Genomic DNA, 22,746 nt, shown 5'->3' on the forward strand with positions numbered 1-22,746 from the left:
GAGCTCTATTAATCTCCGAGCAACATGAGGGCAGGCAGGGTCCGAGTCCGTTTCAGTTTTTGTGTCCCTTGTCCCCCCCAGGACATCGCGGGCATCAGTAAATACTGGTTGGGCGAGTACCATTGTAGGAGCACAATCAGTTCTTCCCCCAAATGCCCAGAGAGCATCTCCCGTTGCGACGGCCTCCAGAGCTCCCAAGCAGGCAGAAGAGCGGCGAGGAGCAAGGCGCGTGGCTGGGCAGGACCGAGGCGCTCGGTAGGGCGGAGGGCAGAGGGCTCGGCCGGCCGGGGCACCCTCCTCGTGACTCCTCCTCCCCCCTCCACGGCTCCAAGTCAGGTGATTCCGGGCACGTGACGGGCACCACCTACCCTGCTGCTCCCGAGTGGCAGCTTGGGCGGCCAATGAGAGGCTGGGTCTCGGCGCGGAGCCTATGAGAGTCTGGCTCTAGGGGGCGGGCCGCGCGGCGGTGGCGGCTGCCGGGGGCGGCGGCGGCGGCGGCGGACTGGGGAGGCGGCGGCCTGGCTTGGCCTGGCCTGGCCTGTCAGGGCGCGGGCGGCGGCGGCTCCAGCACCATGTCCCTGCAGTACGGGGCGGAGGAGACGCCCCTGGCCGGCAGTTACGGCGCGGCGGATTCCTTTCCGAAGGACTTCGGCTACGGCGTGGAGGAGGAGGAAGAGGAGGCGGCGGCAGCGGGCGGCGGGGTTGGGGCGGGGGCCGGCGGAGGCTGTGGCCCTGGGGGCGCTGACAGCTCCAAGCCGAGGATTCTGCTCATGGGGCTCCGGCGCAGCGGCAAGTCCTCCATCCAGAAGGTGAGTGCGACCGCGCCGGATCCCCCGGCGCCTCCTCCCCCTCCTAGGGGCTTGGGTGGCCGCCGGGCGCGTTGAGGCGGGGGGCCAGAGGAGGGCGGCGGCCGGGGCTGGCTGGCCCGGCTGTCCCATCGCGCTTTTTCTGTCCTCTGGGGAGCGAGGCCAGAGGCGCGGCCCGGGGGAGGACCCCGACTCGGAGTCCACGCCCAAGTCAGCCGAGGCCAGGTGGGTCCCCGAAGGCGAGACTGGCTGGAGGGAGGCAGGTGCTGGTGGCACCGCCCGGGACCTCCGCCCCCTGGGACCCAGCCCCAGAGTCCTTTCCGAAACTGAGACGTACTCTGCAGTTCCAACTTGGAGAACTTGTCCGACTCCCTCCCCTGCCCCGATTTTGTGTATTCCTCTCACTTCAGGTGACCTGAGTTTGCGGGGCTTCCTAGGTGAGCCCCAGGGAGCAGCATCAGGAAGAGCTGTGACTAAGTCACTGGCCGTTTTAATGCTTCCTACTACGAAGGAGAATTTAACATCGCTGGGGATTGGGGAGCTGTTATTCCACCAGTTTTAGTATTTGGGGCCGGGCGAGTGTAATTGCTGGTTACAGTCCCTCCTGTTATGTGTGCAGATGCAAAAATTTTCTGAGACCTCGAGAATATTTGCAGATCTTTGGCAGGCCATTTGCTTTCACTTCGGGTCTGTCAGGAACGAAGGGAGGGCTAGACCCTTTTTAGTAAGGGGGAAACCGAGGCAAGGTTAGCGTCCTCCATTAGCCACCCACCTCACACACAAGTGAGCTGGTAATAAGACGCCAGATACCTGGTCTGTTGCCCTTTCCATTCCGTTGCAGAGGTCTATCTAAAATAAATCTATGTGATATTTTGTAAACATGATGGTTTTGAAAAGTAGCCTTCTAATGAAGTTAACTGGATTACTGTGTTTTATTAACTTCTGAATTTACTGGATTGCTGGGTTTTTTTTTCTCGCCTCTACAGCAAATTTTGAGTAAATTTATGGTAGGGTTTTAGCAAACTGAATTTAATTCTTCTCGCTTGTTACTCATTGACTAAACTTTGGTAGTAACTACCCAGTTTCCTTTTCTAGAAAGTAAGAGTGAGAGACAAATTAGCTTTATGTTAGAGTTGTATGGATTGTGATTATCCTGATTCTTAACTGTTACTTTTACCATTTCTTTTCTCATGGGAGCAGTCATTTCCCTGTCAACTCCTCTCCTGACTCCCCCACCCCCCAAACATTTTCTACTTGGTATAATCACTGTCTTTTATTTCTTCCACAAGACTGCAAATTCAGTGAAGGCAGAGTCTAGGCAGTTACCTTTGTAATTCTCAGAGCCTGATAGAGGCATTTCGGTAAGTTTTCAGTGAACAAAAATTCTAAAACTTTAGCTCTAAGCTTTTACGATATTAAAGTAGGTTTTGGGAGAATTAATACAGTTTAGCAGAAAATAAAATGAATTGACAATGAAAGACAGTGCTGCTACTAGGATTTACTATGTGCAGAGAAAATAGCAGAAAAGTTTCAGCTCCAGAATAGGTTTGTGGAAAGTAATTTGGTGCCTTCTCATTTCTCAGAAGTAAAAGGATAGTGAATACTGATGATACACCATTCACTTTTTATCTCTTTTAAAATTCTTGCTATAGGATCATATCCTTTATATGTTAATTCAGGGTCGAATTTTGAACTTTAAGTACAAAGTTGAATAGTCATAAAATTATCTTCTTTGTTTTAACAGGTGGTGTTTCATAAAATGTCACCCAACGAGACTCTCTTTTTGGAAAGTACCAACAAGATTTATAAAGATGACATTTCCAATAGCTCCTTTGTGAATTTCCAGATATGGGATTTTCCTGGACAAATGGACTTTTTTGACCCAACTTTTGACTACGAGATGATCTTCAGAGGAACAGGAGCATTGATATATGTCATTGATGCACAGGTAGTAGGAATAATGTTTATTTCTTTTTCTCTGCTGTCAAAAGATGTAGACACAAAGGAAGGGTGTTTATCTTCTTTATCATGTGCTTCTTGCAGCTTATTTCTTTGCTGGTAGGTTTCCTAGCAGTATGGGAGATGGAGCTGCAGAGGTGTGCAGGCATGCCGTTGTGCGGTGCAGAATATGAGATGATTAGGAGATAGTGGCTTATTTTCTTTTGAGTTCTAGTTAATGAGCAGTTTTCCACTTTTGTTTGTTAATAGTGGATATTGCCATACTTCATTAACTATTACAATAGTGATGTCACTCACTGGAAAGATCCTTTCAGTGCCCATAATCTAATGAGGAATAGGAGAACTGAGTCAGTAAACATTAAAGTGAATAGTTTTCTTGGTTGTCCAAATTGAGTTTGACTCAACAAGCGTTTATTGAGGGCCTAGCTTGTGACAAGCCCTGAGATGAATGGGACATGTCCTTGACCTTAAGAAGCTTAAGCATTGGTAAAGAGTGCTTTCTGATTGGGAGGCTCTGTAATGGAGGCTTTCACATACATGATCCAATTTAATTTATTCTTTACAATACTGTGAGGTAGGTATGGTAATTCCAATTTGATGGATGAGTAAACTGAGATCACAAGTTTAAGCAACCTGCTTAAAGTCACACATCTAATAAATGGCAGAGCTGGGATTACTTTTAAAAAATTCTATTGGGAAGAAGTGTCCATTTCCTTTTTCCTTTTCTTATATTAGCAATATAAAAATTATAAGCTTTAACTTGGTAAATGAATTTTTTTATCTGGAGAGATTAAAGATTTAGAGAGATGAGGTTAATGTATTTGAATGTTTGGAGTATTTGTGAATAATTAGTGTAATATATTTTCTGTGGTTGGGGAAAGAGGTGGTTTGAGGCTTTCTTAATTCGTTACTGACTTTTACCAGATTTCTTTTTAAAAAATATTTTGTTCTGACTTACAGGATGACTACATGGAGGCTTTAACAAGACTTCACATTACTGTTTCTAAAGCCTACAAAGTTAACCCAGACATGAATTTTGAGGTTTTTATTCACAAAGTTGATGGTCTGTCTGATGATCACAAAATAGAAACACAGAGGGACATTCATCAAAGGGCCAATGATGACCTTGCTGATGCTGGGCTAGAAAAACTCCACCTTAGGTAACAACATGTGTGTTTGATATGAGAGCCCTGAAAAATGTTTAAATGTATTCCCATCTCTGTCATTACAAACACGTGGCTTTCTGTTACTGGTATGCCCTTCCCAAATCTGTAATATTCTTGATCTCTTCTTTGTTGAATTCAGTTTTGGGAGCCTGATGGTATTTGAGAAGTTACTTTCCTGGAGATTGAAGTCATGTGAAGGGTTTTCATTGGTGCTTTTAAAAATTCATCTCAGGAGACTGGAATCAGCCTCTTTCCTCATGGCATAAATCTATTTTGGGACTCCCCTCTCTTGATTTCATCATTTATTTATTTTCATTTTGCTTCAGTTCAAGGACTCTGTCACAGTTGTTGTAGAACTCTAGCTGGAGTCGTCACAGAATTTTTTTTTTCAGTAGGAAGAGCATTTTAAAGAGGCACATGTTCGAGTCTGGACTTTGATGTACCTTGTGTATGTTTTTAAAAACAGTTTATGCTTTTATAATTTCTGAAGTTTGAGTTAGGTGAGTTTGTTCTATAAATCTGTTTAGGGTTCCTGTTAGGTTTAAAGAACTGCGGATTCATAACTAAATACTATGAAGAAAGTATCATTAAAGAACAAGTACTAGATAGGATTGATGATTTATGTGCTCGTGTTCTGGAAGTGTGTGAGGAATATTTTCTATGTTTTGTATTTTTTTGGTGGTATAGGTAGATATGAGTAATAAAAAGTACCCAAGAAAATGTTCTCTTGATATAACCAGCTTAAAGGGGAAGCAGGGGAGAGACACACATGTAGCTATTTCCTTATCCCTGGTCTGTTACAGTGACTTCCTTAAAAGCTCAAGCCACCCCTCATCCCTACCCCTAATATTCCCTAGGGCCTCAGGTGCCAGGAACTTTCAGTTATTCTGGGAAGTCATGTAGAAAAAGTGTCATTAATCTGTAGTTTGGATTGAAATTTTAAAATCTTTATCAGTAATTCATGCTTTAAAAAAAATTTAGCAATATTTGTAAGAGAAAGTGAAAGTGCCTCCCTGTGAAATTCCTCAGTCTCACTTTTTGGGAATCTACACTTAACAATGGATTTTAGGCCATGATTGTCCTGTGTTCCCTAAGGCATATGGGAATTCTCCTAATACCCTTCCTTGTTCCTTTTTGGGGCGTCCCACTGCAGAGGTAACATGCCATCCCTTTTTCTAGTTTCTTATAGGACCCTAGGTCTTGTTAACCTCTGAAGAATCTTTGCATCGAGCTTTTATTAATTACTAGCATGCCTGTGGATTAGGCTTTGTTTGATTTCTGGTTTCCAGAAATCCCATTTACTAAAATGCCCTTTGTCTTGTAGGGTTCTCCATGTCCCCATCTACTTCCAAGCTTCAGAGTGTCTGAAGGACCTTCCCACATTGCTAACCTTTTTGCCTAAAGGAAACAATAAAATACTCTGTTGTTCCTAGTGCTTGTCCCTGGTGCCTTTAGGAGAGGGGTCATCTTGGCCTCACTTGTTTTGTTGCTCGAACATCTAGAGTCGAGCCGCATCTTGTATAGGGTTAGGTTCCTAGGTCTGCTTCCTGAGAGTGTTTTTAAATTGCCTGCCAAGTGTCATAGTTACAGTTCTGTGTTTCTGACTTTGTAATACGTACTTACAAATAAATAAGTAGAACAACTACATGATGAGGAGTATACTCTCTGAGCTAAAAATAGCACGTAAAATTGTATTAAAATGTGAAAGGTCTCTCTTTTTCGTATGTGTTTTGTTAAATCTATGGCTGTTGCTTCTCCACTCTATGTCCTTTTAGGCAGATTCCTGTTCCATTCCTATGCTTAATAGGGCCCCGGCTCCTGTTCTTCTAATTATGTCATTTGCATAAATTCTGAGCATCAGCTGTGTTCATTTGTTTATTGAACAAATATTTATGAGCACTGTTCAGGTCAGTGGGGTTGTAGCTATGAGCAAGACCACCGAAGTCTCTGTCCTCATGGATTTTACATTCTGATGAATGAGACAGCTCAAAAGCACTTACAAATAAACATATAGTGTAATTTTAGGTACTTATCAGTGTTATGAGGAGAAATTAGGGAAAAGGGCTGCTGTTTTAGGTAGGAAGGTCAAGAAAGAGCTTTCTGAAGAGATGGCATTTTCGTAGAAACCTGAATTACATTCTTACTGAATAAGTGTCACCCCTCTTTATGCTTCCTCTTGGTCTTTGTCAGTTATGGGCTTAAGAAACCAGGTTGTTTGGATCAGGTTGCAAAGACTTAGATGAATATTCAGGTTCCTGCATCTGAAAATGCTTTCCTGGGTACTAGGAAATTGCCCTGTTTTATAAGTGCTGTAAAGAGATGGATGGTTACAAGCCAGGTTGGGGAGCTGCATTTGTTTTCTTGAACAGTGGGGATGACAGGCGAGGTAAAAAGGCTTTATTTGAACTTAGTGAAATCAAATGTTAAGCAACATAAAATTTTATATTTTATAATTGTCACTGAACTTAAGATATGTTTCAAATTAATCAAATTGTGTTGTGTTTTTCAGCTTTTATTTGACTAGTATCTATGACCATTCAATATTTGAAGCCTTTAGTAAGGTGGTACAGAAACTCATCCCACAACTGCCGACCTTGGAAAACCTATTAAATATCTTTATATCAGTAAGTGAGCTAATTCACTGTAGTTTCTGATTCCATTTTCTTGAATATATTTGTGTTATCAAATTCTCCAAAAAAATGTCTTGCCTTAGTCTGAATCAGGCCGAAAGGCTAATAACGCACTTAACACATAAAATAAATCATAAGAATACTTTAAAAATGGCCTGAGTTATTTTCTGAGTTCTTTCCTTAGTGCTCACCCTTCTGATCTTAAAATGAAGTGAAAAATTTCTTCATACTTTCTTAATTAATAAAACCCTCCATGATAAAAAGAAAAAAATCTTCATGACATCTGTTTCCTGAATGGAGAATAGTAACTGGAAAAATCTGGGTTTTGGGAATTTGACTCCTGCTTAATCTCTGCTTTATAGGAGGTCACATTGAAAAATTGATCTTTTCCTTTCCTTGCTAACTATAATCTTAGTATCATATTTCACTTTTCTTATTTTGAGGATTCAGCTTAATAAAAGGATATTCCTTCAATAAATATAACATTCAACTATTATATTTTCTAGACATTACTTTCAAGAGCTCAGGGTGTAGGGGTCCCCAGTTCTTTTGGGCTTTTGGGTTATGCTAGATGTTGACATCAGACTAATTCTTTTATGTTTTGCTAGTTGCCACAGAATGCCTTTCTGATGGCAAGGTCATTTAAATTAGAGGTTGATTATTGTGACAAGGATTATTGAAAATGTAGCATGGCTTGATTTTTGGAGGAATTTTTTTTTGTTGTTAACTTTTCTGATGGTGTCTTAGCAAGTAATTCATTTAATTTGAGGAGGAAGAAAAATCAAATTTAATGCAATTAAGTCAGTCAGTAAATCAGAGCAGACACATGATTCCACTTTTATTCTTTGGATAACAGAAGTGTCTCTCAATCACATACTGTTTGATTCTTTGGTACTGAGTTATACAATTAAATTGTCTTTGTGTATTAATCCATAATTTGTCTTTGTGTATTAATCCATAATTTCAGGATCTTCAATTACAAATTTTGATTCTTAAAACTGAATACTTCTCCAATTTTGTTTTTCCTAGAATTCAGGTATTGAAAAAGCTTTCCTTTTCGACGTTGTCAGCAAAATCTACATTGCAACAGACAGTTCTCCTGTGGATATGCAATCTTATGAACTTTGTTGTGACATGATTGATGTCGTAATTGATGTGTCTTGTATATATGGGTAAGTTATGTATATGTGTGTGTGTGTGTGTGTGTGTGTGTATTTGCAAGATCTCAGACATATTGAAGACTACCAGTTCAGTTTGTCAGAGGGATTAATTTTTGAGGCCTCTAGCAGGTACTGTATAGAGTGGAATTGTTCTGACCATAGTGCTTCCACTTGGAGCTTGATTTCCCTGTAGATGGACTGCTAGGTTATACTGCTTCAGAGGATGGGTAAGAGCAGTCGGAAAACTGCTAGTGCCAGATTTAATTATCACTGAAAGTTTCTCCTACCATTATTTGGGGGGCTTGCACTATGTCTTTTCCCTTAGGGACTCTGCTAGATCAAAAAAGTAGATTAATGTATTTTGAATAACAGAGTAAGTACTGGTTCCTAATTTAACTTCAGGCTTTATGGAAATGAGGGATCCTAATCTTTCAGAGAGCCAAGAGACAAGGAAATCAGAATTTTGGGTGTCAGAAGGACTTAAACATAGAAAAATTTGACCCATAAGTGAGTTTCCAAAATAAATTTCTAAAATGTAAACTCTTTCTTTATGTAAATTCACCAAGCTTCATACAGAGATTTATAAATGCCAGCAAAGGTGTGATTTTGTGGAATAGTCCAGAGGACAAATGAAAACTTTGGAGAATTACTGGTATTTCAGAAGCCAACAACCTCTGTTGCTTCTAATAGCCCTAATCCCCCCAGTGTATTAACATCAGCACTCCCAAGGCACTTTCTGATGCTCTAACATGACCTTTGCTTTCTGTGTCCTTTATCTGTTCCCTTTTCCACCTGGTCTGAACTCTTCTTTCATCTCTCTGTTCTTGCCCTTCACCTTGGTCTCTCAGCCTGATTTGATGGTGTCTTTCTCCAGCTGACTCAGTAGGAGAATGCATTTCTCTCACATGTTCTTTACCTGTCTGTTTCTGTCTTCTGTTTGTTTCTCACTTTTGTGGTTACATGCTCTCCTTTGCTCTTTTTCCGTAATGAAAATGTTAATTTTTTTTTTTTTTTTTGGTTATATTACTCAGTACAGCTTCATGTTCCCATTCCTCATTTTAAAAATGGATGAATAGAACACTTGTTTTTTTCTTTAAAAGAAATCAAAATTTCATAACTGCTTTTTTATAATTTAAAAATCAAAATTAGCTGCAAAATTTTTTTCAGTGTAAGGTACATTGTATAATACATTTTGTGTTATATGCTACATTATAAAAGAGAAGAAAAAGTATCCATTATCTCATTCGTAACACAGTCCGTGCTGGCAGTGTGGCGTATTTTATTATATTTGCTTCTTACTCAGCTCTTGATTTACATCTTTTGAAGGAGAACTACCTATAATTCTGACAATTCTAGTAAAAACAATAGCTTTCAGACCCTGAAGGCTCACTTTGTAAGCATCGGGATTCCACAATATCTTTGATAGACTGTATTAATTTTAGTTTATATACTTAACTCCTTTTTCACTAATGGCAGTTTTCTTACATTAGGTCCTTTTTTATTTGTATACTCTGTCAGTACAGATTAAGGTGAGGGAAGGTTTGAAACCTGTGTTCCCTGTATCCTGGGTAAACAAGATGAAGGCGTGCATGTATAGAATACTGCATCCTCGTCTGGGAACCCTATTTCTTTCTTTTTTTGTTTTTTTAAAGTAGGCTTCACTGTAGAGCCCAATGTTGGGCTTGAACTCATGACTCTGAGATCAAGCCCTGAGCTTAGATCAAGCATCACACTCCTAACCAACTGAGTTCCAGGCACCCCGGGAACCTTATTTCTTTTTTTTTTTTTAAAGATTTTATTTATTTATTTGAGAGGAGACAGGAGCATGAGCGAGGAGAAGGTCAGAGAGAGAAGCAGACTCCCCATGGAGCTGGGAGCCTGATGCAGGACTCGATCCCGGGACTCCGGGATCACGACCTGAGCGGAAGGCAGTCGTCCAACCAACTGAGCCACCCAGGCGTCCCTGGGAACCTTATTTCTTAAATGAGAACTTCTGTTGCCATATATTTAAGCCAGTATTTTTTCTGTCCCCCCCCTTAAAGATTATTTATTTATTTATTTGACAGACAGAGATCACAAGTAGGCAGAGAGGGCAGGGGGCAAGCAGGCTCCCTGCTGAGCCAAGAGCCCAAAGTGGGACTTGATTCCAGGACCCTGAGATCCTGACCTGAGCTGAAGGCAGAGGTTTTAACCCACTGAGCCATCCAGGTGCCCCCAGTATTTTTTTTTTTTTTTAAGATTTTATTTATTTATTTGTCAGGGACAGAGGGAGAGAGAGTGAGCGAGCACAGACAGACAGACAGGCAGGCAGAGGCAGAGGGAGAAGCAGGCTCCCTGCCGAGCAATGAGCCCGATGTGGGACTCGATCCCAGGATGCTGGGATCATGACCTGAGCCGAAGGCAGCTGCTTAACCAACTGAGCCACCCAGGCGTCCCCCCATTATTTTTTCTTAAAGACACTTTGGAAACTGAGTGGAAAGACTTGTCATTGTGCAAATTAAATGTGACAGAATACCTCATTGGGAAACCTGTAATGAATACTTTCTTTTAAAACAGGTTAAAGGAAGATGGAAGTGGAAGTGCTTACGACAAAGAATCTATGGCAATTATCAAGCTGAATAATACGACTGTCCTTTATTTAAAGGAAGTGACTAAATTTTTGGCACTGGTTTGCATTCTTAGGGAAGAAAGTTTTGAACGAAAAGGTAATGGCATTTTAAAAGGCTGTTTTTATATTAAATTCTTTGTAAAAATGTATTAGGTTCTTGAAAATCAGATAAACTAATATTGCAGTGTTAAATGCTTATCAGCTCAAACTGCTCTTGTCCCTTCCTTTCCATATATAGTCCACACTTTGTCCTTCTTTTGATCTTTTATGTTAAGGTAGGTATTTAATTCCAAACTTTCTTATTTGGGGTCATTTTAATACATGTCTAAACGCCTGCGGTTGGGCTTCTACCCACACCTGCTTACAGAGACGATTCTTGGGCATGTTGCCAGCTCACGTTCTTGCTACATGCAGCGGCCTTTCCTCATTCTGTAGCCTCTTCAGCCTTCCCCAGCATGTGACCCGGCCAGTCTCTCTTTGCTTGACGTTTCCTTCTCCCTTTGCTTCCCTAAAGCTGAGCTCTCCAAGTTATTTCATGTATTTGTTTCTCTGATCTCTTCGGTTTCTTTTGTTTTTCTCAGTTCTGAGTGTTTTTCAGAGCCACGTCTTTACGCTTGCTTCTTCACTTACTCTCCTGCTCAGCTCTTCCAAGCCATGGTCACTTAATATTCTCTCTGTGGTTGATTGAAAAATTGACCTCCCCAGTTGTGACTTGGGCCCATATTCCAGTCCCATGTTTGGAGCTGTTAGTAAGACATTTTCTCTTAAATATTTGATTATCATCATGTACGTGGTGTCAGAACTGACGACTGTTCCCCCTCTGTTTCCTGATCCTCTTGGCTACCCTGGTGGTGTTACCTGTTACAACATCGCCTGGCGTCCAAGCTCGGGTACCTTGTAGTCAGGTGATTGTGTGGTGGCACTGTGAAGGGGCCGTTGCAGGTCATTTCCCAGAAGGCATTCTGTGTTCCCCTTTTCCCATTCTTTTCCTATATTGTTTACGTTGATGCTTCACCAAATCTTGTTTCTTGGCTTTCCTTTCCGTTCCCACTGTCAGTCCAGGCCGTCATCCCTGCAGGCCCATATTGGGCACTAATGTCCTGCTTGAGGTGACGCTCTCAGCACATGTTTTGAGGGGCTACTGTATGTATTGTCTTTTATTAGCTTTCAGAAATTTGCTTTCATCATATTATTTAAATACTCAGGAATCTCACACAGCTCTCTGTTGTTCAGTGCTACAAGTGCTGCGCTGCGGTCTGCTTTTTTAAATTTAATGTTGTACGGTTTAATATTTCACTAATGTTAATATTAATGAACTATATCCAGTACACAAAATTTTTGGATAAACAAGGATGTGCGTATTCACCTTTGAGCTTCAGAACTAAAACACGGCAGAGACATGGTTGTCATTCATGTATGTGTTGCACTGGAAGTCTTTTTTGGTGCTGTGTTGAATGTAGTATCTAATTTTCCCATGTATGATGTATTTTACTTCATATCTTCCTTAACCAATATAGAGTTTTGTATTGTGTATCTCTGTGTAAACGCTATAAAAATGTAAGCAGTCTTCTGCAACTCGCTCTCCTCACTTAAGGTCTTTTTTTAAGATTTATTTGTGTTGTTAACATGTAGCTTTAGTTTGTTCATTTTAATTCTACACCATATTATGTGGATCGAATATACCACAATTTATTTTCTTTCTGCTGGACATTTAGGTTATTTTTAAAATCACAGAGAGCTTTGCAGCAAATACTCAGATGCAGCAAATGAACATGTTTGCCTTCGCACATGTGTAGAGTTTCTCTTAGAATATGTTTAGTAGTGGAATTTATAGAGATGTGTTCATACATCTTCAGCCTTATTAAACATTGCTCTCCAATCTGGCTTTCCCATTTTCGGCCCCAGTAGCACTGTGTGGGAGTTCTTGTCACTTCATGTCCTTGATAATGCTTGTCGGTCTGGTAGGTGTAATATGGTATCTCATTTGGTTCTAATTTTTACTTCTTTAATCACTAGTTAGAACAGGCGTTTTCCTTGTGGCAGGTACCTTTTATGCCAGTTCAAGATTGTTCTTTGGTAATTTACCTGTTCATATACTTTTATTCTTTTTGTGCTTCTTAGTTATTTTTCTCCATTCTAGTCTTAAAAGTTAAAAACGGGCACTGGGGTGGCTCAGCCCATTAAGCATCTGCCTTTGGCTTGGGTCACGATCTCAGGGTCCTGGGATGGAGCCCCTTGTCGGGCTCTCTGCTCAGCAGGGAGTCTGCTTCTCCCGCTTCCTCTGTGCTCTCTCTCTCACTCTCTTAAAGGTAAATAAATAAAAATCTAAAAATAAAAAAAGTCAAAAACAGAACCGTTTTTGGTTACAGAAGTTTTCGAATATATACAAAGGTAGAGCAATGCAGTGAGTGCCCATATAGCCATCGTCCTACATCAGCAGTTCCCAGCATATGGTCAGTCTCGTGTTCTGTTTATCCTACCAGCAAAGTTATTATTTTTTACTGTCAGACATAAAAAAGTAGAGAAGATAACAGAATGAACCCCTTTTATCTCCCAGATTGGATAATTATAAAAATCATAGCCAATCTTTCTTCTTTCTGTACCTCTTTCTCTGCTGGGTTATTCTAAAACAAATCTCTGATGTGATCAAATAATTTTGTCTCTACAGATTTCAGCACGTGTCTCACAAGATACATTCTTTCTTAAAACATAACGATGCCAATAATAAACAAAAAAATGAACAATGATTTTGTAATATCGTCAGATCTCTGGCTAGTGTTTGGGTTTCCCTGGTGGTCAGTTTTATTTTACCATTTTCACAGAAGTCATTTTTAATGTAGTTGAACTTACCAAAGGTTTTTTTAAAAAAGATTTTATTTACTTATTTATTTGACAGAGACAGAGAGCACAAGCAGGGGGAATAGTGAGAGAGAAGGAGAAGCAGGCTGCCTGCTGAGAAGAGAGAGCCCAACATGGGGCTTGATCCCAGAACCCTGGGATCATGACCTGAGCCTAAAGCAGATGCATAACCCACTGAGCCACCCAGGTGCCCCCTTACCAAAACTTTTATAGCTTTTTTTTCTTCCTGAGTCTGAAGGACCTCTGGAATTTGACTCTAATCTCCTTAGTCAGACTCGATTCCCGGTACTTCCCAGCGAGAATTCTCTGCCCCTATCTCCAGTCACTCCAGTTTCTTTCCTGTCTTTACCTGTGCTGTGTTCTCATTGCCAGCTCCTGCTGTTCTTTTTTGTGATACTGTTCGCTTTCCGGCCTAACTAATAAACCTTGCCTATATCCCCAAAGGCTGCCTTTGCCCTGCACTGGGCTCTCCTTCCTATAGACTTCTGTGACATTTTTAGTCATTTTGACACCATATTGTTTTGATCTGTTTTTTTTTGTGTGTGTGTGTGTGGTTGTCTTCATGTTCTAGTACTCTCAAGGGCATTTATGCTTCTCTTTCTGATCTGCGATTCTTCTAATTGGTGTCTGTTCTTAAGGCAGACCTCGTGGTCCAGAATGGCTTCGTGTTCCAGACAGTAAGGAGGAACAAGGCTGGGGAAAGAATACATCCTTTTGCTTTTAAGGAAATTTCGCAGAGGTCCCACGTGCTTCCACCTATCCCAGTGGCCAGAATTGGTCCTGTAGCTGTACATAGTTACAAGGAAGGTTGGGAAGTACAATGTTTTAGCTGAGTATCATTGCGCTCATCAGAAATTGGGTTTCCGGGACGGCTGGGTGGCTCAGTGGTTAAGTCTCTGCCTTCCCTTCCTCTCTCTCTCTGCCTGCCTCTCTGCCTACTTGTGATCTCTCTCTCTCTCTGTCCAGTAAATAAATAAAATATTAAAAAAAAAAAAAAAGAAACTGGGTTTCCATTACTACAGAAGAAGGGAGAAAAGTAGATTTTTGGTTGGCAACTGGCTATTTCTATCACAAAACAGAACTGTTTGACCAAAATCTTATTTGGAAGCCAGTTCATGAAACATCGAAGGAGCTGCATTGCCTGGAGAGAGCAGGTGTAGGCTGCCTGAGGCTCTTGCTGGTGGGCCTCTCTGCTACCTCCAGACTCCCCTGGGCAGGGTGCCAAACTCCTGCTCCTGCTGTTCCTTCAGCTCTTCATGGGCTGCCCGAAAGACTTAAGAAAGGAAAAAGCTTGGTAATTTGAAAAGTATTTTACTTTCCCTTCAGATTTTATTGTAGATTTTCTTGGCAAATTTACCTCCCTGATGGATTTATTTATTTACTCAGCTCATTCCCAGGCCCCAGTGGTAACCAGTGTTAACAGTTGGGGGTATATGCTTTATCATGTTTCTAGCAGAGAAAACTCCTCAGTTGGATGTTTGTTTTTTAATACATAACCAATTTTCTTCTGTCACCGAATATTTCCTAGTAGATAATTTCACAGTTGACATTCAAGGGGTCTGATCTTCTTTTTGTCTCTTGCAGGTTTAATAGACTACAACTTCCACTGTTTCCGGAAAGCTATTCATGAGGTTTTTGAGGTGGGTGTGACTTCTCACAGGAGCTGTGGTCACCAGACCAGCGCCCCCAGCCTGAAAGCGCTGACACACAATGGCACGCCGCGAAATGCCATCTAGCCTGAATTCCAGCTGTCGGGGCTCTGTGCCAGCTTACTCTTCACTCCAGGGTCAGATGCCACATGCTACAGGACGGGGAGCTGCCGCTTGTGGGAATCCTGGTGCCTGTCCCACTAGAGACAAGGGGGAGAGTTTCTCGTTTGGATGAAAACCCCTTCAACCAGTGGTGTGCAACTGAAGCTACTATTTCTTTTTTTTTTAAAATGGCAAAAAAAAAAAAAAGAATTCTAGAGACCACAGAACTCAGTGTGTCTTTCTCCTCTTTGGGGTCCTATTTTAAGTAGTTGGGATATTTTGGACCTGGAGATAACACCACTTACCCATCCTTACCAGAGAATGTTGCTGTCAATTACCAGTTGGAAATAATAGAAAGAACTGAATTTTTATATGCTTCACTTAGGTTTTCATTTGAGTAGTCTCTCAAAATCCTGCCTTGCTTAAGTTCTAACACTGCCTCTCAGATTTCAATTTTGGACATTGCACACCCTAAGACGTTTTAAATGCATTTGCTTGCTAACTCAGAAGACACATGGTCTGACCGCAGCAAAGGACATTCCTGTATTTGTTACTGAAGAAACGAGAAAGTTTTATGCTGCATCAGGTCGAGAGCAAGGCTCATCAGTGGCTGCTGCGTTAACTCTCTCGGAAGTGTTGAAGAAACTTTTTAAAATAGAAGAAAATGTTTGTACCTTGTTTTGGGTACCAGATATCTGGGTTCTTTCTCCTCCATTAGATAAGTGATCATGATCAGTGTAATGAAGGGAATTTAAAAAATTTGTTTTCCCCACAATCTTCTCCTCTTAGGGGAGAAACTCATTATGTCATTAAAATATTTAGCTCACTTTTCTTTAGATGTGGTACCAGCCACTATGTACCTTTTATTCTAAGCTATCTAGATTCTTTACAGATTGCTGTTGCGTTGGCCATGAATGACCCTAAGGCACTGGTGGGCTGTCCACTGGGAGTTGGAGAGAGCACATGGCACCACAGCATGTGACATTAAATAGACTTTGTCTCCAGTATTCTGACACCGAGTGTCAACTGTGGTACTTTCTTCACCTAGGATATTAATTCATAATTGTTTCTTTTTGTTGATGGTTGATACCCTATCCATTGATTTAAAGTGACCCATTATTTTTACTCGACATGCCCAGTAGTCCTATGTTCCAAAGCCACTGGACCACTTGAGTACATAAGTGCCACTGTTTAATGAAATATGTATATTCAGGTCTATAAACCTAACAGTGTGACTTGGAGTGCTTCCTGCAGATGATTCTGACTGTTGAGTATTTACATGGACCATGGTGATATCCAAAAGAAAATGCTTTTATATTTATAGATTATTTCACTGAACTATATAAAATGGGTATCAATAAATGTATTTACTCCAAAATCAGTTTTTTATTTGCCTCCAGTATGAGGAGGGTGGGGTGTTGGGACGTTGGGTTGTCTTGCTTTATCATTCTATCCATTTCTTTTGCTGCTTCATATGGTTAACATGTTATATGTGTTAGGACTTCAAGCTCTGTCTCGATGCAGAATTTCATGCCCTCTGTCCAGACATCTCTCCTGGCCCATTTCTGCTTAGGGTAGGTGGTCCAGGCCTAGGTGAAAATGGTTTTTTGGTTGCGGTGTTTCATACCAACAGATCTGTCTCGTGGTGAGGAATATGCAGGGCCTGTTGTAACTGATGTGTTATAGCCAAGCCAGGAAGGGGTAAGGAGATGAATTAAGTAGGACACCATGTTAAAATTTCTACCAGTGCCAGCCTGTTTGTTCTTCCAATTCCTGGGATAATGATTATTGACCCTTAAATGTCAGTTAGGTGGGAACTAAATTGATTGGGGTAAAGTATGCCTTAGTTCATAGAAGGGAGGGAAGGTATTTAGAGGTTGAAAGATCTTACAATTTTTTTCATCATCGGATTACTTTAGAATTCAATTTTATAACTTTGAAATGGAAATCACAGAAGCAGATTAAAAGATAGAACCTCTTAAAATACTATCTAATCCCATATCCTTTTCCAAATTTAGGGAAGCTGAAGTCTGGAGGAGTAGAGAAGCTTGTCTAGAGTTACAGATAGGATGACCATATAAATTCACCAGGATACTGTTGAGAGTGGAAGGGATGCCATTCATAGTGATGCCAGAATGACCGGTGAGCCCCAGTGCTGTCCTGGTAAATCAATGTTGGCCAACCTAGTCCTGGACGTAGCTTGTGCGGGGTGGGGCCTGTGCGCTGGCTGTGGCTGCCCAGTAAGGCCTGCCTGTATCTTCAGTCTCACGCTGCTGTTGTTTCAATGGAGATAATGTCCCAAGATGAATATAACCATGGCACATGGGTGCCCAAGAATTCTTTCTTTCCCCTATTGCTGTGGAAAATTATAAATTCAGGGGGTGATGTAGGAGAAAACTTGAAAAGTGGTGAAGTACAGCAAGTGAATGAGGGAAGCAACTTGGGATTAACGGAAATGGAAGAATCCTATAAAACTATTAAGGGGGTTTGCCTGTTCGTTGGTTCCAGGCTACCTTGGAGAGCACTGCGCCAGACGGTTAAATAAAACCTTTATAATCTTCTGCCATGAGCAATTACAGCCGTTTCACTTCCTCTCCCATTCACTCATACCAGTCTCAACGCAGACACACATATATACACACAAACACACTCACAGTGAAGTCCCAATATAGAATGCTGAAGGTATTTGTGAGTTAATTTCACCTCTACATTTTGAGCTCTGTGCTTTTACAGAGAAATGATTTTAAAGATAAAATTAAGATAGTTACAAGCTTTGTTGTTGGGGAAAGCAATGTGTGTGGATTTGGCCTGTTTCGGTTTGCAAATGCTGAAAGCTTTTCTGATTATATCCAAAAGAGATTATTAGTGAATATTGTTACTATTTTCCATCTAAGCTAATAAAGTAACACTCCCCGTTTCCCCCTAGAGGCCCTGAAGGAACATAGTCTTTAAAGGGAATGTGGGTGGCAGTTTGGCGTGGCTGGAGTGTGTTTCCATTAACAGCATTTTCTCTGAACTGCTCCTGCAAAGCTGGGGAGCCTGTGGATCTAAGAGCAGCCAGAAGAGATGTGAATTGGTAGCAGCTACTAGCATTATTTTAGGTGGTTTATATTATTACCTCACATAATCTTAACAGTACCTTATGTTGTAGGGATTATATTCCTATTCTGAGGATGGGAAAACCGAGGCATAGAGATTCAATTGTGAATGGTGGAGTTAAAACTGGAAACCATGCAGCTTGATTCTAGAATTTGTATCTTTTTTTTTTTTTTTGGTTAAGATTTTATTTATTTGACAGATGACCAGTAGGCAGAGAGGCAGGCAGAGAGAGAGAGAGAGAGGGAGAGAGAGAGAGAAGCAGGCTCTCTGCTGAGCGGGGAGCCCGATGCAGGGTTCGATCCCAGGACCCTGAGATCATGACCTGAGCCAAAGGCAGAGTCTTAACCCACTGAGCCACCCAGGTGCCCCTAGAACTTGTATCCTTAAACCACCACTTGACCTTGCTTCCCTAAGTAGGGAGGAGGGGTTTGCTTATGAGATGTTTTGTAGAAAAAATTCCATAGTCAAATTTTAGAAATTGCCTTCTGTAGTCTCTTGGAAATTTACTGTTTTCAGTCCAGTATTAAAGGTTCTGAGAAGACCGCAGTAGAGAAGCCGTTTTGTCTTGGTTTGTATCCCATTTTCAGCGTCAGTGTGACACTAAGAAATGCCTATTCCAGCCGTGTATAAACACACCGAAGGACATTTCACTGAAATGTTTTATGTGGTAATGGAACTACGATTCCATCTTCCAAGTGTCTTTTTTTTTTTTTTTTAAGCTTTATTTATTGGAGACAGAGTGTGTGAACAGGAGGGGCAGAAGGAGAGGAAGAAAGAATCCCAAGCAGACTCTCTGCTGAGCTCAGAGGCCACACAGGGCTTGACTCAGGGCTCAATCCCAATATCCAGGGCTCCATCCCAGGACCCTGAGATCAGGACCTGAGCTGAAATCCAGCATCAGCGGCTTAACCAACGGAGCTATCCAGGTGCCCACATTTTCTAAGTGTTTCAATTCAACCTTCAGTGACCTGGTTGTGTCTCAGAGTAAAGCCTGTGTATTTTCACAGTTGAGCCTGGTAGCTTGATCTGTTCTTTCAGCCTGAAATCTGCTTCCTTTGCCCTATTGACATCCTATTTATCCTAAGCTCAGCTTAAATGCCAAATCCTCCCTAAAAGCCCTCCACCCACTCCGGTTTCCCCCATCTACTCCCCTACCTCTGCACCTTGGACCTGGGTGGGTCTGTTCTCTGCTTTATTGGTAACTTGCTCAGACCTGACCTTGTTGGTAGGGATGGGGGAGGCATATCCTCAGTATCCCACACGTTAAGAAAAACCCGTGCTCATTTAAATTCCCTTTCATGGGTCGCCTGGATGGCTCAGTCAGTTAAGTGCCTGCCTTTGGCTCAGGTCATGATCCCAGGGTCCTGGGATGGAGTCCCGGGGCTCCCTGCTCAGCTGGTAGCCTGCATCTCCCTCTCCCACTTCCCTTGCTTGTGTTCCCTCTCTCGCTGCTGTCTCTCACTCTGTCAAATAAATAAATAAAATCTTTATTAAAAAAATAAATTGCCTTTCGTCTCAGCTTTGATGGGAAGAAGGGGATGCCCTTCTGGTCTGGGCAGCAACCTGCCTAGCCTCTTCACCTGGTTTGACTGTAGTGGCCGATGCCTCGCTGTTTGACCTCTAGGTGGCGGTGTTGTACTGTTTTAACACAGCCTTTAGCTTTCCTGGCGCTGGCATTTTTGGTCTGCTGCTAAAGTTTAAATTGCCTGTTAATCACCCAAGTGTATACCCAACTTAGAGATCCAAAGAACTGCTGAAGTTACTTCCCCTGAAATAATATTCAAGACTGATTGGAGACATTTTAGAAGGGGAGCAGTTTGTGATTTTCACTTTTTGTATCTTATCAGCTTTTTAACAAGGGGTGGCATAGGACAAAGGTCATAACATCATTTGCTTCATGGATTATGGGCTCCAAAGGGGCCTTAAGAAGACAGCTCTATCCACAGTTCTATAACAGACAGGACTACTTGCTCCCTGAGCCATCTGTTGTGGGTGTGTGTGCTCTTAAAGACTCCCATGGAAGGAAAAGCCACATCTTTGAATTAAAATATCTGCTTTCATCAGTTTCCTTTGCCTCAAATGAGGTCTGTTGTAATTATTTCACTCTTGAGAGCTAAAGCTGCAAAGGAAAAGGCTGGGATACATTATCCTTCCACGGGCACTTGCTTTTCTTTCTTCTGGGGCCATAGCAACTCTCCACAATCCCCAGCTGTGATTCTGTTCTGCAAAGACAGATTTTAATGTAAAAAGAACGAGCTACATCAATGCACCTTCAGAGCTGTTTAAAATATAATTGAGAACACTGCAGAAGGACAGTTAGAATGAGGAACTGAGTGGAAGGAAACTAGTTGGTGCCCCCCGGCCCCTGCTTCAAAGCACCCGTTACTCCCAATGTGTTGTGAAAGTGTTACAACTTCCACATGAAGACCCTTACACTGTAAAAAGTGTCTTTTGGGTTAAAGTGATCAAACATCAGAAGGCACTGGGCAGACGATTAATTTGGTGTCCGACAACATAACGTGGAGAACAAAAGCCTGGGCCACGAAAATGGAATATTCATCTCAGACAATGTCTCCTTTCCTTCCTTCCTTCTATCCTCTTTTCTCCTTTCCTCTCTTCTCCTTTTATTAACTTTCCTTCCTTCTTTTAAAGAGAGGTGCTGGGTATACTCATTTTGGTAAATGATAAAGATTCCTCCTTTCTTTCCATGTTCTCTCTCCCATCTCTATTCAAATAGGCATGTGAACTTTGTGTTGCAGGTAATGGGGCAGCTGAGAACCAAGTGTTAATTTATTTGAACAGACTGGGCCTACCTTATTCTGAAAAAGCAGTGCTGGAACTTTCTGGATGGGGCCTTTGTCTCAGAATAAGGCACTGGCTTTGCAGCACTGGAAGTTGAGCTGAGAAGGAAGCTTATAGTCCTACAGGCCATTTCCCTAACACCTGCCTTGACTTGGGAAATGGAATTGTTTGATGCACTGTAGCTCCTGGTTCAATATCTAAGATATCTTTGGGTTCTTTGGGCTCTGTTTCCTCACTCTATGACCCCGGGGGGCCATCTCCTGATGGAAATGGGATAATTGAGAAAAGCAGGCTATTTGGCAATAAGGAGCTCATTGAGGTGTCAGGGGGCCCAGCATCTCAGGGCAGTGTTCCTGGGAGCAGGGTGGAGGGGAAGAAAGGTGAGTTGAATGAAGACTGAGCCGGCACACTGAGAGGGCTTGGGCAGAACTTGGGGAAGGCCTCGGTCAATCAGCAGAAGGAGGATGGCTGGAAAAGAAGTCAGAACGATCCTCACAGCAAGAACACTGGGTAGTGGGGCACCTGGGTGGCCCAGTGGGTTAAAGCCTCTGCCTTCGGCTCAAGTCATGATCCCAGGCTCCTGGGATCGAGCCCCGCATTGGGCTCTCTGCTTAGCAGGAAGCCTGCTTCCCCCCATCTCTCTGCCTGCCTCTCTGCCTACCTGTGATCTGTGTCTGTTAAATGCATGGATAAAATCTTAAAAAACAAACAAATACCGTTAGACTGCACAGTGCGAAATGCCGCCAAGTGACAGAAGGATGAGAATGAAGAAGAGACCTTAATTTTGTGGAGGGGGATTGGTGATTTTGAAAAACCTCCGAAGTGGGGATTTGGGCCACTTTATACTTCTGTAGGTCCTCGACTCTCCTCTCCCAATGTATTTATTAGATCCTTAAATTATTTATTCTTGATTTCTTTCAGATTCAAGAGAAAGGTTATCAAAATTCTTGTTCAACTGGTATTCTTTCTAATTTTACTCCAGGCCAGCCTCTTGCCACATTTTATCTCAGTTCTTACAGGAATCTCAGTTTGTCTCTTGGATTTTTTTCTTCATTTTCAGAGACCGGACTAGCCTATAATAATAATAATACTGTTTTGTTTGTTTTTAGATTTTATTTATTTGACAGACAGGCAGAGAGAGAGCAAGCAGGGGGAGTGGCAGAGGGAGAAGCAGGCTTCCCACTGCATAGGGTGCCCAATGCAGGACTCAATCCCAGGACCCTGGGATCATGACCTGAGCCAGAGGCAGAAGTTTAACCAACTGAGCCACCTAGGCGCCCTAGTAGTACTATTTTTGTAATAATTATTAGCAGTAGCATTCATAATATTAATTCATAATTATATATAATTCATAATAATATACTATAATAGATATATATCTAATCTAATATCTAATATATAGATCTACATCTACATTTATATATCTATATTAGACATATATCTAATCTAATATCTAATAGATATAATATATCTAATATATTTATTATATATAAAATATTATATATTATATATATAAATATAAAATATATAATTCACAATTATTAGCAGTAGCACACATAATATCTGAGTGCTTAAACTTCACTTAATGCCTTCTCCTATAATCTACCCAATGTCATGAGGTTAGAGCTATTTTTGTGGTCCATTTTACAGATGAGTAAACTGAGGCACAGAGGGGCGAAGGGACTTTCAGGAACCTATTGCCAGGTATTGGCAGAGCTTGGACTTGAAGTCCCATCTGTCTGATGCCAGAGAAAAGGCCTGCCCTCTTGGTAGTAGTAGAGTGCCTTAGAAGCTGAGTCTACAAAAGGAGGAAGGAAAATGGCTACATGGGGACTCTGAGCAGCTTGCCCCAGAGTTCTTTGAGGATAGCTGTAGACACCAGGTAGGCAGAGGCAGGGTACCTGTT

The 22,746-nt window shown here is 41.7% G+C and overlaps 1 protein-coding gene across 1 annotated transcript; it reads left to right on the top strand.

Moving 5' to 3' along the window:
* Nucleotides 1-481: 481 nt before the first annotated feature.
* RRAGC (Ras related GTP binding C) lies at nt 482-16,317 on the top strand. The gene is made up of 7 exons (XM_032361171.1): nt 482-809; nt 2,551-2,754; nt 3,726-3,925; nt 6,441-6,555; nt 7,591-7,733; nt 10,278-10,426; nt 14,773-16,317. The coding sequence occupies exons 1-7, from the start codon at nt 573-575 to the stop codon at nt 14,922-14,924; spliced, it is 1,200 nt and encodes a 399-aa protein (XP_032217062.1). The 5' UTR covers nt 482-572; the 3' UTR covers nt 14,925-16,317.
* Nucleotides 16,318-22,746: the final 6,429 nt, after the last annotated feature.

This window comes from Mustela erminea, chromosome 10 (genome assembly GCF_009829155.1).
Source record: "Mustela erminea isolate mMusErm1 chromosome 10, mMusErm1.Pri, whole genome shotgun sequence".
In the NCBI taxonomy this organism is placed as follows: Eukaryota; Metazoa; Chordata; class Mammalia; order Carnivora; family Mustelidae; genus Mustela; species Mustela erminea.

Excerpts from the sequence above, each read along its gene's own strand:
- RRAGC (XM_032361171.1), top strand. The coding sequence starts at position 573 with ATGTCCCTGCAGTACGGGGCGGAGGAGACGCCCCTGGCCGGCAGTTAC. Across the intron at positions 3,926-6,440 it reads CTAGAAAAACTCCACCTTAG|CTTTTATTTGACTAGTATCT; the intron begins GTAACAACATGT and ends TGTGTTTTTCAG. Across the intron at positions 6,556-7,590 it reads TATTAAATATCTTTATATCA|AATTCAGGTATTGAAAAAGC; the intron begins GTAAGTGAGCTA and ends TGTTTTTCCTAG.